This window comes from Hippoglossus stenolepis, chromosome 8 (assembly GCF_022539355.2).
Source record: "Hippoglossus stenolepis isolate QCI-W04-F060 chromosome 8, HSTE1.2, whole genome shotgun sequence".
In the NCBI taxonomy this organism is placed as follows: Eukaryota; Metazoa; Chordata; class Actinopteri; order Pleuronectiformes; family Pleuronectidae; genus Hippoglossus; species Hippoglossus stenolepis.
In genome coordinates, this window is record NC_061490.1 from 17,350,132 (window position 1) to 17,367,585 (window position 17,454).

Genomic DNA, 17,454 nt, shown 5'->3' on the forward strand with positions numbered 1-17,454 from the left:
CAAGTCATTGTTCCCTCATTGTTTTACTTCCCCTCTGCCACAAGTTAACAAGGAAACAGTGTCAGCGGAAACAAAAAGAAAGGAAGTTCAACCCCGTGTTCACGTCAGCAAAACTTCAGAAGTCATTTCATGCACTGTGAAAGAACAGTTTTGTCCTTTGTCCCACGTCTCTACAGAGACACCTCCTCAGGACCAAGTCTTACTTAGAAATATTATTTTTAGATGGACTTTAGAATGAATGTGAACCATTGTGTTTTGGACCATTATGGGCCAGGTTGCAAATACATGAGTAGGATCCCAACATACAAGACAAATGACCCAGGTGCCCATAAAACCTTTTAGGGATAATATATTGTAACAGAACAGTTCACAGGTGTAAAAGACACTGATTTACTATTTATACAGCTACAAATTATAATAAAATATTCCTACTTGTAAAGTGAGCCTTTTATATTAAAAGCCCATGTATTCCATTATCAACAGCAACTTTTTATCTTCTTGTCTCTCCATGAAATATAAATAAAGTCATGTCACTATTAATCAAACATGCTCAGTGTTTTCACTAACAAAGAGCGAACAACAAACATTCACATCTTGTTGATAGATATCAATCTTTAAAACGACATACAACACCATAAGGAGTTTTATTCATAATAACATTACCCTGCAAGTTGGTGAACTCTCCACTGCTCTTATCATTCTTGTAGAGGCTCGTTGTGGAGCCACTTACACATTGTTAAGGTCACTCTGAGGGTTCAGTCATTAAATCAAAGTGATGCTGTCAAGAAGAAAAAAAGCAGAATAAATCCTCATATAACAGGTTCTGGTCCCCTAATTAATACCAGTGGGCCGCTGCATCGCTGAGCTACAAGGTCCTCAGTGCATGATGAATATTCAGCCGACCAAATGTGTGGGATCAGCAGTCCAGCTGGAGAAGTGTGTGTACAGTACAGTATGTGTGTGTGTGTGTGTGTGTGTGTGTGTGTGTGTGTGTGTGTGTGTGTGTGTGTGTGTGTGTGTGTGTGTGTGTGTGTGTGCAGGGTGTAGTGTTGGGAACTATCCAGACTGCTCAGAGCTTCAAAGTGTAGTGACTGACAGACAGATGGATGACGGACAGAAATCTGTGCTGTGTGTGTGTGTGTGTGTGTGTGTGTGTGTGTGTGTGTGTGTGTGTGTGTGTGTGTGTGTGTGTGTGTGTGTGTGTGTGTGTGTGTGTGGGTGTGGATGTTTCGGCTTTTTATTCGCTTTGATACGTTCAGTGCTTGGATATGTTTGTGTTGTGTATCCGCTTTGCTGCATCGCAGACGTCCCATTACTGCCACGGGAGCCCAAACGATGGGAAGCTAAACTAACTGTGAATGCTTTTTCTTGTTTTCCTCCAGGTCCATCATGCATGGCTTGTTATTTCACGTTTCAGCCATGTGAGGGCACACTCACACCTATGATGCGCTGTGTAGACCTGGCTCACTCTGTGCTGTCTCTCAAATGGTGGAGGGATACACATACCAGGGTGGAGAGCAGAAGACAGGAGAGCCGCATTCAAACTCTGCAGTCAAAGAGCCATAAATATGAAATCACCTATGCAGACACATGGAGTGTGTTGTCATTCCGAGCTATATTAAGCTATTTAGCTGGCGTTTCTTGTGAAGTCGAGGTCCTATATGAAAAGATTACTGTGCCCGGAATTACACAGAGAAATATGATACATCTCGAGGGGAAGGTTGACAGCGTGCAGGCCTCCTCGCTCACCAGACACAGTGCAGGATTAACACTATGGAGAGTGTGTGTGCATGTGTGTCTGTGTGTGTGTGTGTGTGTCAGAGAGCAAGAGAGAGAGAGAGAGAGAGAGAGAGAGAGAGAGAGGGAGAGTTGTGGAGAAAGAAGGATAACAGGTGTTAATCAGAAAGGGAGTCCCGGCTGTGGAGGAGAGGGTGTAGATGTGGTGCAGGGAAGCAGAGGAAAAAGCAATTACATCACCTTTCCTACAATAATGTGCCATGGTGTCAATGTATGTGTTTGTGTGTGTGTGTGTGTGTGTGTGTGTGTGTGTGTGTGTGTGAAATGCAGGGGTGGGAAAAGCTGTCAAAGGTGACACTTTTATAATCACGACAAACAGTCATGCTGTGCAAATGGCACCTGAAAGTGCCGTCTGTCTATAACCATGTATTAAATGAAGGTTCCCATTCATTTGGTGTTCCATTAGTTGTTCCATTTTTGTTCCATGGCAACTGTAATTGGCCCACGCAGCTCTATCTCTGCTGCGTGTTCTCTGATTAGTGGGTCTCCACGTCACCGTCTTTTCCTTTCCACATCAGATAAAATGGAAGCAACCTCCTTTTTTTCTCCACCCAATCGGCTCGAGCTCTCTTCATGTCCTCATCGTAAACACTTACCCCCCCCCAAGTGTTTGCTCCCCAACTTTTCTGCTGTCTCCTCTGTCTCACCCTCTCTACCTCCCCTCCGTGTCTCCCCCCTCTCTACGACCTGCTGAACCAGCACACACCGGCCTGTCTGTCAAATCCACGGAACAGGTGCTCCAGCTACAACCTCACTCCCCCCACTTTCCCACTGTAGCCTACAGGCACACACACACACACAAACACACAGACATGCACACACACACACATGCACACACACACGCATGTAAAAGAGCATGCACACACACACCCTCTCCTCCATGTTCACCCAGGTTGTTTTGGACGCCTGAACAGTGAAGTGAAACTCCAGCTCTGATACATACTGTAAACTTTATGCTGATGCACACTGATTTAGTGACCTGTGACACTCTGTGAGGACACACACTCATACACACACACGCACACGCATGCATACGTGCACGCAAACACCACTAAATCACTTTAAGAGGTCTGACCCTAAGGTATCCTGACAGCAGCATACGAGCCCGCAGTCCTGCTGCAGTACATGATTTGATGTGAGTCCAAAACACTCCCGGGCTTTTTCTCGCTGCCTCGTAATAAACCATCTCTTTATCCTGCCTTCACTTCTCTATCCGTCACATTATGTGGCAGCTCAGCCGCTCACATTAAGCAACCGCACTAACTTCATCTGTGAATACTTTTGACACTACACAAACACAATGAAAAGCACTTATTGTCTGAACCTGCCTGGGGATCAGTCAGTCAGTATGTCAGGAGGAGTGAATGGCTGCTGTAGGGGAGGGGAGGGGAGATGAGGCCATGCAGGGGGAGGAGAGTTTGACAGTCGCTCACAGTTGGCACCAAGGATCCAGGATGCTTTGGGGCGGATGGGGGAGAGGGGCAGAGAGTGCGAGGCAGAGGTAGAGAGGGTGAGTCTCTATCGTAAGGGGGACACAGGAACCACAGGTCCTTCTGCTCCTTGCATTTCACCTTTAGGAACAGGAAAAGACTGAGAGGGGGAGCGAAAGAAAGGCAGGAAAAAAAAGGATATGAAAAGAACATGAAAGAAAGAAATCGTCATTAAACGCACTACGAAGTTCTCTCTCTTTCCCTCTCTTCCTCCATCTCGCACCTCTCCTCAATTTAATCTTAAATCCACTCCAATTTCCCCCAGGGGACTCAATTCTCTCTTTTCCTGTAAGTATTCTCTTTCATTCTCTTGCTTTTATTCTCTCTGTGTTGTCAGTACTCTGAGTGCTGTGAAGTTATGCCTGTGCCAGACGAGACATCTCAATCACTTGCTTGTTATTTGACTGCATTAATGAGTGAGTGGCCTCCTCTTGCTCTCTTCATATTGTAAATAAGTCAGGTGTCTGCATTTATGGGAGTGGGAATAGGACGAGCACTCTGGTGATTTAGTATGCATCACCTCAGCTATTCCACAGCATGTGTGTGTGTGTGTGTTTGTCCATTCCCTTCAAACAGGCTTCCTCTTTGGTGTTCTGTGGCCGGCCAGTTCAAATCAATATTGTTAATAAGTTATGTGTGTGTGCACTAATGCAGCTTATGTAGATTCCCAGCTCTTTCTGCTTTGTGAGGGACGTGTGGTGCAGCGATGCTTCAGGTTTGTCCGTCAAGATCAACGTCCTCCAGCTTTGGTGTCCAAGCATCTGCTGGGGCTCATGTCTCCGTCCCTCATGCGAGCTTGACTTTCCTCATCCTCCTCTTCCTGTGGCTCCTCGCTCCGTCTCTGTAAAAGCCTCCTTGTCTGTTTAATTCTCTGTGTCGTTAGCTCCGTCTCTGTGGGTGGGCCTCTGTGACTCTCTGTGTGATTATGACAGGCCGTCTGTGGGGAGGCCTGCTGTTGCCAGAGCAGCTCTCACTGCAGTGTTCAGTCTGCCTGTAGGTCTGAGAGGCTTTACGTCTCTATTTCCCCCCCAATCCATCTCGGCTGCGCTTTGTGTGCCTCTATCAATATTGGTTTGTGTCTATCAGTGGATAACAAGCATCTGTCTCTCTCTCGTTGTCCCGCTCCCTCTGCTCCCCCTGATGTTTCCCCAACAGAGAGACAGACAGAAGGAGAGGGGGTCCATTCCTCCTGGTCGAGTGACACCAGGAATTTCCTCTTTCTCTCTGCTCCGCTCCCAGGCTTCCCCAGCAACCTCCCCTCGACCATGACACTGCTGGCCTCCGAGAGGTCGCTTCTCATCCGGAACAAGTTCCGATCAGGTGAGGACCCTCGAGGCTCCACTCACGCCAGCTCAACAAGGAGGAGGATTTATTTCACATAAAACACACGGCTTTACATCTCAGGCATAATTGGCAACATTAGCATCAATATATGGAGGTGAACTGTTTGCGATAAGTTATTGGCTGATCAGTCACCATGTCCAGCATGTGGTCAATAGAGTGAAGGTATTGATCATGGTGAATGGATTTAGTGTTTTTTTTCTCACCGACAGAGATGTCCTAAATAGACGAGAGGACAGCAGAGATCTCTGCATGTTACTGTGTCACACTTTGACCAAAACACAGGCTGGTTGGTTGATAAAAAACAACAATGGGCCTTCACCAGGAAATGTATTCATTTTAATATCAAAACATTAATATGGGACAATCAGCTGTAAAGTTTTTTAAAAGATCATCTGTGATCTGCTTTATTAGGAATTTAACAATAGTAACCAGAAGTTAAATCTCTTGAACCCAACGAAAAAAGAACACAACACAAATACAGAAAACTGTCATCCACACTACATCTGAAGTTGTTGTGCATTTGCCAGAAAACAGTTTTCATGCAAGACCTTTAAAGAAATAAATCTCTGACACCACAGTTAAAGACTCATTAGTGATTATTCGATCTCAACTCAGATTTGCTGCAGAGTAAAATGGGTCTCATGTGGATTTGATTTGAAATGTAAAAGTAGGTTGCAGATATAAGATTACAGTCTAAAAGGTTATCATTGAAGGTGACATGAGAAGTGAGCACACTGGGGGGAAACGACAGCTGACATCAACTATAAATTATATCCCTGAGTTGTACTCGTTGTACGAAAGAAGTTCACTCAGCTGAATACAACAACTTCAGGACACAGCCACGATTCTTTGATACACAATTAAACAACTGTCCCTAGAACTGCAGTGTGCAACCTTCAGCAGTCGCAGTGGCTACTGTTGTGGTTCCGGGCAGCTGTCGCAAACGTCTGGTAAAATAGAAAGGCGAGGAAATGACATAGAGACGGTCCCTTAGGTGAACAAACACCTGCTGGAAAACATGATTCTCTACGGCAGCTGCTCCGTTTGAAAACATGTATGTACATAGTTGAGCATGAGGAATATATCAGGCTGAGAGTATATACTATCAAACCAATGTATGTACTTTGGATATTGTTCATGATACAGTTTGTCTGAGTTTTTATTCAGTGTTTAAAGTTGAACAGTGTCATTGTTGACCTTGGATGTGACTTGTTTCCAATGCAAAACTGTTTAAGTTTAAGTCATGATTCTCAACCTTTTCAGCTTGAGACCCTGTCACAGCTTTTATGTGTCTGAGTTGCAAGAAGTTCAACCAAAGAATTGTTTAACTTCAATGATCTTAAAAAAGCCATTATTTAACACGAAAATTTGAAATAAACAAACAAAATTATATATTTTCCATGAGTCCAATTCAAATATCAAACATGTCGTTGGCAGACAAGCATGCACACACACACTGAAACCAAACAGAAAACTTCCCTCTGACAAGCACTGCTTGTCTGATGTCTTAAGCGGACGGAGCCCAGTGTGCAAATCTGCTGTTAAACCCAGATTTGTGAGATGTTTTGAGTTGTCAGAGAGGCAGGAGAGCAGGAAGAGTGTGGTTAGCAGCACAAATGAGGATGACGTGAGGGGTAGGGGATGCATGAGACGCTTGTGGAGAGAGTGGGACAGCTGAAGGGGGGATGGGACCAACAGAAATAGACATACTGAGAGATAAATAGTTGCTGCCCTCAACCCCCTGCACAGCGCCCCCCCCCTGCCCTCGTCAGGTCTCTCAGGTCTCAAAACTCAAAACGAAATGTATCATGCACTCAGGGAAGCGCTCTGTGGTTCGGCCCCAGGCCTACCTCACTTCACCTGTTGGTGTGTACGTGCTGAATGTTCACATGTGTGCGTAGACGTGTGGTGCGTGTGTAGATGTTTGTAGACATGCGAGAAGATACATAATCTACAAGCACTGCAAAGTATGGGGTGATATCAGTTCCAAGGCGGTATCACTTAACAGTGACCGAGTGGTCTGCTGTTGCTCATCTGTACCTTGTGATGTCAGCGTGATTTTTTGTCTCAGATCATTTGTCCTGTGAATGGAAATATACTTACTCACTGTAATATTTCATAATTTTTTGACATAATCTCTCTCCTTCTCTTTCAGTGCTGCAGTTGAGGATTCAGAACCGGAGGCAGAGTGAAATCAATGCAGACTCTGGTTAGTCCATGTGTGTCATTAACATTGTGATTGATCCATCTACACTATGACTGCATGTTGGATTTCATATGAATGAAGTCACCTCTCTCACTGAGAGATGATTGGCTATTGATCACTTGATGTCTGTGCACATATTTACCAGCTTTTACTTTCCTTTGACTACACTTCTGGAGTGAATTACCCAGAAACACTTGTTGAACAATGGCAGCAATGACTATAGATTTAAATCCAATGACACAATGACCTCAAATATGCATGATATGCAAAATATGCCCAGTGCCATATTAGTTAGTCTGCAAAAGGGCCTCACAGCTATCAGGGTTGTAGAGATGCACTATAACAAATCTTGCATTACTTAATTGTAATGAAACTGATATATTGGCACAAGTACACAATTTACACAAGTAAATATATGTACACGAATATCATTCAATAACAGATCCGGTTGATAAATTGTACCATAAGCTCAAAATTCCTTTATATTCCTCTGCATCTGTGTGGAAATTGTTTAACATTTTAGTCCATATTGTAGTAATGTGAAAAGCAATCCCAGCTACTTTGTTGAGAGGCACAGCACCTGGCTCCAGGTCCCACTGGGCTGTCTGAGGCTGAAACAGGCTGCACAAGAAGAGCAGCACGTTCTGATACCTGCCGACACGAAAGAGCGTCTGCCAGGCTCCACGCTGTAACGTGGAGGAGGATGACTTTAAAAGGCTGAGAGGGATTTGTTGATGCAGCTGAGATGCTGCTCCACTCGGCTGACGCTGTCTAAAGAAATAGCAAAATGAGAAATCAGGTTTTTAGAAAATGTCCTCGTTATTTTGATTTCATCTCATAACCACATCTTCTTTTTCTTCATAGGATTGAAACCTACTGCTCCAGCTCAAAAAACAGAGAAAGACCTGAGTGAAGCTCTGGTGAGTAGCATCCATCCATCACATTTCACACGATACATCAAATACTGATTTTAAAGCATTAATTGATTATGTTTACATTTTTGTTTTTTTATTGGCTAATTAGATAAATTAAATATGTGTTAATTAATAATTAATTTAATTAAACATTTAAATAAATCTACGCACTGACACATACTTTATGTACGAATACACATAATATGTGAATCCAATTAGGATGACTGGATATATTTGATGGGATAGAATGAGAATAAATCTTTAGCTGCAGATTATCAATATCGTCTGTAAGTAAGTTATTAAGAAATGAACAATTTATACTGATGGTGAATGGTTAATGGACTGTATTTATATAATACATTTATAAACACAAAATATATACTAACAACTCTATAATAGTTTCATGGGTGAATATTTGTAAACCCTGGTGTCCCAGTATTTCATTCACACTGACACTGAGGTACAGTTTTATTTAACCTTCCCCCTCAGTGAACTGCTGTCTAATCTGTAGTCTCTGCTCTGACCTGATGTTTCCTGCTGCAGCGTCTAAATGAAGATGGTGCCACTCAGAAGTTGCCCCCTAGTGGTCTGAACACTAAAACCACACAAGGTAGCTGCTCCATCGATACAGAAATGTTACTGTGTCCTGTTTTACCCTCGGTTCCCCCTCGTCTCGCTCCTCTCTGTCTGCGTTGTGTTACTTCTGAGCTGATTTGCTCTCCATCTCATTGTTGTGCGAGGAAATGAAGTGTGTAAATCTGTCGGTGTTTCATCCGCTGTCAGTTAAACAGAAATATGACCTTGTTGCACTTTGATTTTTTAAAAGCTGCCTACAAACATATCAGTGATTGACGGCATGTGATAAACCCGCCCATCCGGAGATCAGTCATCTTTTTTCCGCCAGCGCTGACATCTCTCTGTGTCATCTCACTTTCCCTCTTTATCTCCACACCCTCTAACCCCGCTTTTAATTTGAAAAGACTGTTATTCTAATAACACAACTGTCTGATCTCCCAAAATGTCCTTCTCTGCCCTTTTCAAAAATATCATGTGGATCTGTTTGTGTCCAGGGGAATACTGAGCGTCTCCCTGTAGACAGGAGTGTTTACTATTTTTTGATGCCTCTGTTGGTTTGATTTGGGACTGATCGCCCGTGGCAACAATGTTGTGCATGCTCACGTCACATATGTTCTGAAATCCTGTTTCCTCTCTCTCTCTCCAATCTCTCATCCACTGATCTCCCATCTGTCCCCCTTCTTCCTGCCTAACTCCACCATCCCTCCCTCCCCTCCCTCCAGTAGAGAGGAGTGTGTGTGGCGCCCAGAGGCAGAAGAAGGCTCGCCAGGTGCAGGACCTCACCGAGAGGATCCATTGTCAGCCTGGACCTGTGGAGCATCAGCACCAACACACGCTGCCCCTGGAGAACCGTGAGTCATCACACTGACTGTACACACACTCACACACACACACACACACACACACACACACACACACACACACACACACACACACATTCTCCACCTTCTACCCAATCTCCTCTTCTGACCTTACCTCCTTTCACTTTTCATCTCCTCAGGTTCGGCCTCCTTCCCTCTCTCCGCTGATGTCTTCGAAGATGACATCTCCTCCTGTGCCTCCTCCTCGCCCACTGGGCAACATGGCGTTCACCAATCACCGGCCTATTCTTCTCTACCAGGGCTCCCAGGCGACCAATTACTGAGTGACTTCTCAGCTGTGTGCCCGCCCCTTAACCACAGCCCCGCTCATGCTCAGGTGAGGAAACAGGGTCGAGGTTTGAGATGGATGTGAAAAGAAAGAAAGTCTGATAAATGATTTCCTTCTAACAACCTCTGATATACACATTAAAAGTAAATGATGAGTTTATACATGGGGCCAACTCTGATAGTCTGATATTTTGCCTTTAGTCTGGTTTGACGTTGCTCCCGGCAACCGAGGGCATCAGACAACCTATGACTGTAACGCTGGGTGAATCAAACTCCATGGCAACAACTGGGAGACCAAATGGGATGTTTCTGACCTCTCAGACCACCCCCCTGCTGCCAAAGGTAATGTGGGGTTAGTGCATGATAATGATGTCACAGAAAAAAAACAGTGCTTCAGTTGCTAATTAAAATTTTATAAGGACCTCTTCTGTTTTTGATGCCTCAAAATGAAAATGAATGGCGAATCAATGCAGTATTATGTAATTTTCATTGAGAAAACCATGTGCTTGTCATGGTAACAGCCTTTCACAGCAGGTATACAACCTAAAAAATAATCGAGCACTGTAGAGGTCTTTAACCCAACAGGATGGTCACTTGTGTTTTGTCAAACACAAAGCGCTGCTGTAAGCTGCTCTGCATTCATTACTGTCACTTTGCACTTCTGGGGTAGCTCAGTATTTGCCCCGTAGGTTAACGCATTCACACACCAGCAGCATGGCAGAATATGTCAGAAGCAGCATGTGCTGTCATCAGGAGCTTTATGAGAAATTTGTACGTTTCATGTTTAACCTTGACACGGGGCAAATATTGTCAAACAACGTAAAATGACCTGACATTTCTCCCTGATGTTTTATTCGCTATTCTTCAAATGACTCGCCACAACCACAGTATAGTTGCAATGTAAGGACATGTGGGAAATGTGCATCTTGACAGACAGCTCAGCCTCCCAGCCCGACCTGCTCCTCCTTGAACTTCAACCACCTCCCCCGCCCACGGAAACCGAGGGACACCAAACCCAAAATGAGGAAACTCAAGTATCACCAGTACATTCCTCCGGACCAGAGAGGAGCTTCTGGCACTGGAGGTATCCGTTTGATTCTTTTTTTGTAAAAAATCAATTAGAAGTATTTTATTGTTTAAAATCAAGACTAAATCAAATCTATTTCTTCAGCGGGAGGAGCCAAACAGAAGAGCACTACCCCTACCCAGTCTCTGGACCCAGCCTATTCCCACCTCTTGAAGCAGCAGCAGGTCATCCTCCAGCTTCAAATCCTCCAGAACCAGCAGCAGCAGCAACAACAACATCAGCAGCAGCAGCAGCAGCAGCAGCAGCAGCAGCAGCAACAGCTACAACCCCAGCAACAGGTCGCTGTTGTATCCAGGTATGCATTGAGCTCCCTGGAGATAGTGCCAAGTAATTCAATCTGAGCCAACTTCACAACAAGATGTCAATGCTGCTGTCATTCTTGCAGCAGAGATCACTGTGTGAAATCGTCCGGAGCCCTGCCCCTCAACCCCCAACCTGTGCCTGCCACAACCAATCACACCCCCATGGACGCAAACCCAACGTCCAACCCTGAGCCTCTGCCTGCGAACCTTGTTGATCTTACAGTAAGAGACGCTTGTCTATAATACCTCACTCCGCTAAGGCCCAACGGTCCCCTAATGAAACCATTTAAATTCACTAGATCTGGATTTTTATTTGGATCTGCACCAAATGCATTTACAAATATCAGTCCTTTAAATATGTCTCATCAAAACCCATGAACTACTCTGATAAATTAAACTCCCTATCTCCCAATGTTAAAGAAATGGAAAGAAATTCTGAGATCCAAACACCGGAATTTAATGGGTTCATCCTGACCCATACAAGTTTTGTGGTAATCAATAAAGTAGTTTTTAATGGATCTAAAAGCCTATAAGATATATATCCGAGAACAGATTTATGATTATAAGAAACTTTGCCCTCTGCCCTTCCACCCCCGTCTTTTCCCATTCCTCAGGTGTCAGAGTTGCGGCAGCAGCTGCGTAAGCGTGGCCTCCCCGTCTCCGGCACAAAGCCGGCCCTGTTGCAGCGTCTACTTCCCTTCCAGCTCCCTCACACTCACCTCCCCCCTGCTCCCTTATGCCAACTGGGTGCCAACCAGGAGCCCCTCACTCCATGCCCCCTGCTGCCACCCAGCCAGAGCCCTGGCTCCAGCTCCAGCTCTGGACCGGACTCGCCCGGCAGCCCGAACCAACAGCTCTACATCCAGGACAGAGGAATTCCTAATGGGATTCTCAGTGACAGTCCAAATGGAAATCTGAATGCCGTCCCGAGCAGGTTCACAAATGCTGCGTCAGTCAGTTTGGCAGGCGAACAGTGCGGTCTGACCAACGCCGTCTTCCTGGCTCCTGCCAGCACCGCCTCAGGAACTCCCAGTCCCAGTCTCCCCATGTCGTCCTCTTCGCCCCTGCAGTGTGTGACTCCCTGGAGAACTGAGAGCGAGCAGCAGCAGCAGCAGCAGCAGGAGCTGAATGTGGAGCTGGAGATGAGGCAGAGGATACGGAGCAGGCCCAGGGACCGCTCCACTAGCACTGGGAATGAGGTGAGGACAGCCAGCCACTTGGATGTGTTGAAAAACTGCTCATTTAGTGAGAATTAATCGCATCAATTCCCTTTTCCCTTTTCCCTCCCCATTCCTTCAGTCTTGTGACGGATCCCTGCATCCTTTCCTGCAACAGGATCCAGGATGCTCTCGGGGGAAACCAGAAACAGATGCACAGACAGAGGTGTTGTTCACACAGGTAAACACACAAACCAAGACACACATTTCTCACATAATCGCATGTAGACGTCTCTTTTCAAAGACACACTACAGAGCCTTTAATGTAAAATACTGCTCTAACATCAGCTTCCTCCTATCACCACCTGCGGACTAATCTACCCCCGCTTTCTAATCAGGTGTTTTGCTTTCAACCATGTGATGTGATTGGCCAGGACTTTGAGCTGCCGGTGCAGATTACAGCCAGTCCTGTGCAGACCTTGCCCAGCGTTCGCAGTTTGGAAGAAGAGCTACAGGAGGCTATCCAGAAAGCACAGGTCAGCGTCTGTAGATGAATAAGAGGAGATCATTAACAATTTCTTTTGAACGAGGGAATTAAGCTTTTTTTTCTCCCCCTTTGGCCACAGATGGACCCTCGGCAGTCCATAGATGACATTTTGGATGAGCCTATTACTTGCGATGGTGAGTGTCCTATAATTAATAAAGAATAGAACTTAAATGGCACTCATTCATCTTTCAGGGTCTAATCCTTTTAACCTCCTCTTTTCTAGGCTCTGTCAATGTCTCTGATCTTAAATCCCCGGCCCACTCTGCCCCCGGCCCATCTCCTCCTCCTCCTCCTCCTCAAGTTGATCAGTCCCAGGCCTCCCAGCAGCACACCAGGGACGACAACTTCCTGCCCTCGCCACTTTGCTCGTCTCTCTTGCTGGAGCTACCTCCATCTCCCGCGGTAATAAACCCCAGCCAGGTTGTGCCAGCTCCTCCCCCACCTCCCATCTGCACCTCCCCTCTGCCGTCCACTGTGAAGTCACGGAAGCGACGGGCCCCGACTCTGTTTGACGCTGCCGACTGGCTCGAAACGCTGACGTGTGGCCTCCGCCCTCTCACCCCACCGACAGCTCCCTTTGTTGAGTCAGACTTCAGTCTGGATTCAGATTTGAATGTCAATCGAGTGTTGGATCTGATGATAGAGCAGTGGTGAGGATTTGTGTGCACATAACTTACGTGTTTATTTTTGATGGTAATGAATGGGGCAAAATGTATGCATCCCCCAGAGGGCACAAGATTGTGATTAGAGGCCCCCCATCCGTCCATCCATCCCTGATCTGATAGGCTGCCAGAGTCACCGGCTCCACGCAATGTCGAGAGCTGGAATCATCGCAGCGATCAGATCAAACATGGCTTTGATGGGGCAGCAAGAGCACAAACACATGCACACACATGCATCCGACGCACACATAGACACTGCATAGCGCTGTTTTAAAGCACTTGGGCTCAGCCGGGGAAGGCAAACAAGCAACACATCTGTGGACTGACACACTCCACGGCACAATGTTTGCAGTGCAAAACAAAAGAAAACCTGGTGGCTTATTAATTTAAACATGCTTCCTGGCTGCACTGGGAGAATGTTGTTTCTGACTTATCTCCAAAAACCCGCTGTTGGACTGGGTGGAGTGTGGCCCCTGGTGTTGACTCAGTCATAGAGTCCTAACCATTCATAAAGCCCATTTAGAGTGTGTAAAAAGCCAGACAGAGCACACAGCTTGTGTGTGGCTCCAGACCTTAACCCCGGTGCCAGACACACAGTCGGCATGCAGAGAGAGAAAGCTGGCACAAGCCACAAACAAGCAGTGTGTGTGTGCGTTTGTGTGTTTGTGTGCATGTTTGTTAAGTATGCGTGTGTTCAATATGTCTGACTATGTGTGACTGTGCACACAAGACTGCTTTTGTTTGTATGTGTCAACACACAAACGCTTCCATGTATATTTATCAGCATTAATGCCAAAATGCACTTGTAGCTATTTGTTTGCTCACGATCACATGTATGTGTGTGTGTGTGTGTGAATGTGTGAGTGCGTGTGTGTATGCGTGTGTGTGTGAGAGGATACATGTGAAAGACACAGGAAAGACGTGGAGGATTTTCTGTGTCCACATCCAGACCAGACATTTCGTTGTAGTCTCTTTTCCAGCGGGCAGTAACTCCAGTGTAGTTATCCAGTGTAATCATCAGGAAAAAAACCCATGTTACCTTGCTCAAGTTATCCAGTGGAGCAATCAGGCAACCACCCAGCAAACAGTCCTCGTACAAATGAACCAATCAGACGAGAGAAAGTTTCCTCATCACTTTGTAAAAAAAAAACAGAAAAAAACAGGTGGTCATTTTGTTCCCTTATTAACCCCCGACAGCGCGTGGCCCCGCTGCTCGGAGCTTACGCTGCTACTTGCAAAGCCAGATTTAGCACGATTTATGACCCGACCCCACACCTGTTCACTTTTTGTATTTGAATTCCACAAATGTTTCTATTTGACATTGCTGTACAATACACAAAAAGAATGACCACTTCTATTAAGAGAAAATGCACTGTAGAATTAGCACAAGAAAATATAGATGTAGGGAGAATATGAAAGTAGTCGTGTGGCCCGGAGATGAGCGCGGAGCTGATGCAGTAAAATGCTGCACATTCTCTTAATGGCGACAGTGATGTTGCTTTTATATTGTACATGATTTACTGGCGGCGCAGGAAAGGGTACATTATTTGTTTGCATAATCAACGTTCAGTGAGTTATGTCCATTCTCAACCCCCACTTAACATAATGACATTAAAGGGAAAGAACTGACGGAGGCTAGCTGCCATTAGCCCCTGCTGTACCACATAAATGTAATTTAGATACAAAGTCCCATCTACATAAAATTACATTCTGCCATTGATTGGCCCACCGACCCATCAATCATGTTTGGAGAGCTCTGATTGGCTCATCCATATCTGGAACATTAATCTCGTTCCATAACTAACTGGACGTCCTTCTTTATGACCACTTTATTTTGAAAAAAAGGCGGCAGAACCGGGCAGATCTGAGGTCATGTCACGTTTGTTGTCGGCCTGTTATTTTTTTTGTTCTGATGATGAACTAGTGTCTTACCAAGCAAGACAGCCGCAGTGGATTCTTACTAGAAGAAGATATCTGTGCATCTGCACATCTTCAGCACGATATTACAGCTTTATGTTGAAGCAGTTGTTGAACAGCTTTCACTAGAGACACTATGAAAAATGCAGCTCAGTGTGAATGGACCGCTGTGATAATCACGGTGATCAATAAACGTTGCCTGCTGCATAAAAAAAAGAAAGGAAAAATTGGCAGGAGAGTAAGATGCTACCTCCTGTGACTTCCAGTGCTTTAGGGCCCACACCAGTGTTTTCCTTGTTTCTCATTTAATTTCCCAACACTGGAGCAGAGTCTTCCTGGAGCGAACCCCTGAGACGCTTCCACAGGTTTGGTTAAACCTCCCGAAGACGTCAGCTGGAAACATTGGGGTGTTTCAGGTAACTGAGACTCTGTTGGCCACTTCTGCTGCTATTGTAAAATGTGAGACAAGATAAAATGTGTTTGCTTTTATTTATTATGTAACTTATTCATGCAAAATGATATCACCCTCTGTCCAAAATGTATTTAAAAGCATTGAGAAAATTAAAGTCTTAATAGATTTTCTATGTGGTTCCTTCTCTGTTTCTTTTATCCTTTCATGTTAAGTGCAGCTAAGAGCTCCAATGGCACGTTTAGAGGATTAACACGTTGATTGATTTATGAAGAAAAAACTACTGATCACTCATATTTTTCCCCCAAAAACTCCCTCAATTGATGTCTTATTAAATATTGATGATCACTAAGTAAGTTAAATATTCATCTGCACCAATATGCTGCTTAAATATCTATGAAACAGCTGTAACATCCCCATGGCTGGTGATAAATATGAATGACACAGTGTTTTAATGTGGAGGAACAGCGACACTGTAAATGAAACGCTGGATAAACTACGACCTCCAGTCAGGGATCATCCCAGGGAAAGGGACACTGAAAGGGAAAAAAAAAAATCACATCACCATCATCCATCCATCATCCATTAGCTATAACCTTGTATACTTTATACGCAGGGAGACTGGAGCTTATCCCAGCTGACACTGGACAAAGGTGGGGAACATTGTTGGACAGTTTTGCCAAATTGAGACAGAAAACCATTTACTCAAACACTCAAACACACATCCACAGGTAACGTAAGAGCCACCAATCACCCTGACCTGCAGGATTTTGGATTATGGGAGACAGTGGCCCCTTCCTGTCGGCAGATTCAAACCCAGAAACCTTTTTGCTGTCGACAACAGCATCGTTCCTTTTTAATATCTTCTAATAGGATACAGGATGTTAGACAAATTTGGTCATGAAGGTGCAACATGGTGGTCTCTGGGAGAAAACCTAATCCTACAGGGCTCATGCTCAGATACTGCACATCACGATGATTCTTATTTTCAGGTCTTCCTCCTTACAGAAAGGGAAGTGAGGAAAAAAGTTAGAAAGAAGGGAGCAAGAGAGGAAAGAGAGAGAGAGAGAGAGAGATGATCATGTGTGTTTCAGTTGTATTTAAGCACTATCAGGCTTGAAGTTATAATGATATTAATGAGGACAGAGACACACATTTATGACATGAAGTTAAAAACATTGGTCGAGAGAGAGAGAGAGAGAGAGAGAGAGAGAGAGAGAGAGAGAGAGCACAGTGCATCATGGGAGTTCCTGCAGCAGCCCCCAGGCCAGTAGCAGCATAACTAAGGGCTGGTTGAGGACTCACCTGATCCTGCACTGTGAGCCTTATCAAAGAGGGAAGTTTCAAGCCAATCTGTTCAGTACATTTTGTCCCTCAAATCATTTTCAAATTAGTTAACAAATTTCTTTTCCATTTCATGAAACCTTTTTGCTGTCGACAACAGCATCGTGCCTTTTTAATATCTTCTAATATCACAGGATATTAGACAAATTTGGTCATAATGACAACGTTATACAGATGAAAAGTGGTGCAGTTGTATTGATCCCTTGCAAAGTATGAAATCCCAAAGCAATTACTGTTCTTTGATGGAACTGTTATTAGGCCACATTCTAGGAGCAGGTGTACTTTGAGCAATCATGCTCATAATCCCTACAGAGCACAGTGCTGGGTTTAAAACTGTAGTTGATGTCAGTAGGAGTCATCCTGTGGGCACCATGAATATCTATACAACATTTCATGGCCAGCATTCCAATGTGGGTGTTTCAGTAAAACCCCAAAATGTCATCTTGCTGGTGACACTCAACACCAGCAATCAACCTAGAGGTTCATGCCTTTGTTGCACTGTTTGTGTTTGATCCGTTTCACATGTCTACGTCCTGACATCATCACCGACATGG

General features: G+C 44.9%; 1 protein-coding gene across 4 annotated transcripts; it reads left to right on the forward strand.

Moving 5' to 3' along the window:
- The first annotated feature begins 3,241 nt into the window (after positions 1 to 3,241).
- si:dkeyp-69b9.3 (myocardin) lies at positions 3,242 to 15,729 on the forward strand. Of its 4 annotated transcripts, none has more exons than XM_035163240.2 (16): positions 3,242 to 3,575; positions 4,443 to 4,607; positions 6,787 to 6,840; positions 7,702 to 7,757; positions 8,295 to 8,361; positions 9,050 to 9,178; positions 9,328 to 9,524; positions 9,677 to 9,817; positions 10,409 to 10,559; positions 10,647 to 10,857; positions 10,948 to 11,086; positions 11,479 to 12,063; positions 12,164 to 12,262; positions 12,456 to 12,557; positions 12,648 to 12,702; positions 12,792 to 15,729. In XM_035163240.2, the coding sequence occupies exons 2-16, from the start codon at positions 4,553 to 4,555 to the stop codon at positions 13,220 to 13,222; spliced, it is 2,472 nt and encodes an 823-aa protein (XP_035019131.2). In that variant the 5' UTR covers positions 3,242 to 3,575; positions 4,443 to 4,552; the 3' UTR covers positions 13,223 to 15,729. The 4 variants fall into 4 exon arrangements, with proteins under 4 accessions (XP_035019131.2, XP_035019130.2, XP_035019128.2 ...); XM_035163239.2 differs by having other exon boundaries at positions 10,951 to 11,086; positions 12,420 to 12,557; XM_035163237.2 differs by having other exon boundaries at positions 3,243 to 3,575; positions 12,420 to 12,557.
- The last annotated feature ends 1,725 nt before the right edge of the window (positions 15,730 to 17,454 follow it).

Coding starts and splice junctions, on each gene's coding strand:
- si:dkeyp-69b9.3 (XM_035163237.2), top strand. CDS start 4,553: ATGACACTGCTGGCCTCCGAGAGGTCGCTTCTCATCCGGAACAAGTTC. Junction 9,818..10,408: donor CCACCCCCCTGCTGCCAAAG/GTAATGTGGGGT, acceptor GCATCTTGACAG/ACAGCTCAGCCTCCCAGCCC. Junction 11,087..11,478: donor CGAACCTTGTTGATCTTACA/GTAAGAGACGCT, acceptor CCCATTCCTCAG/GTGTCAGAGTTGCGGCAGCA.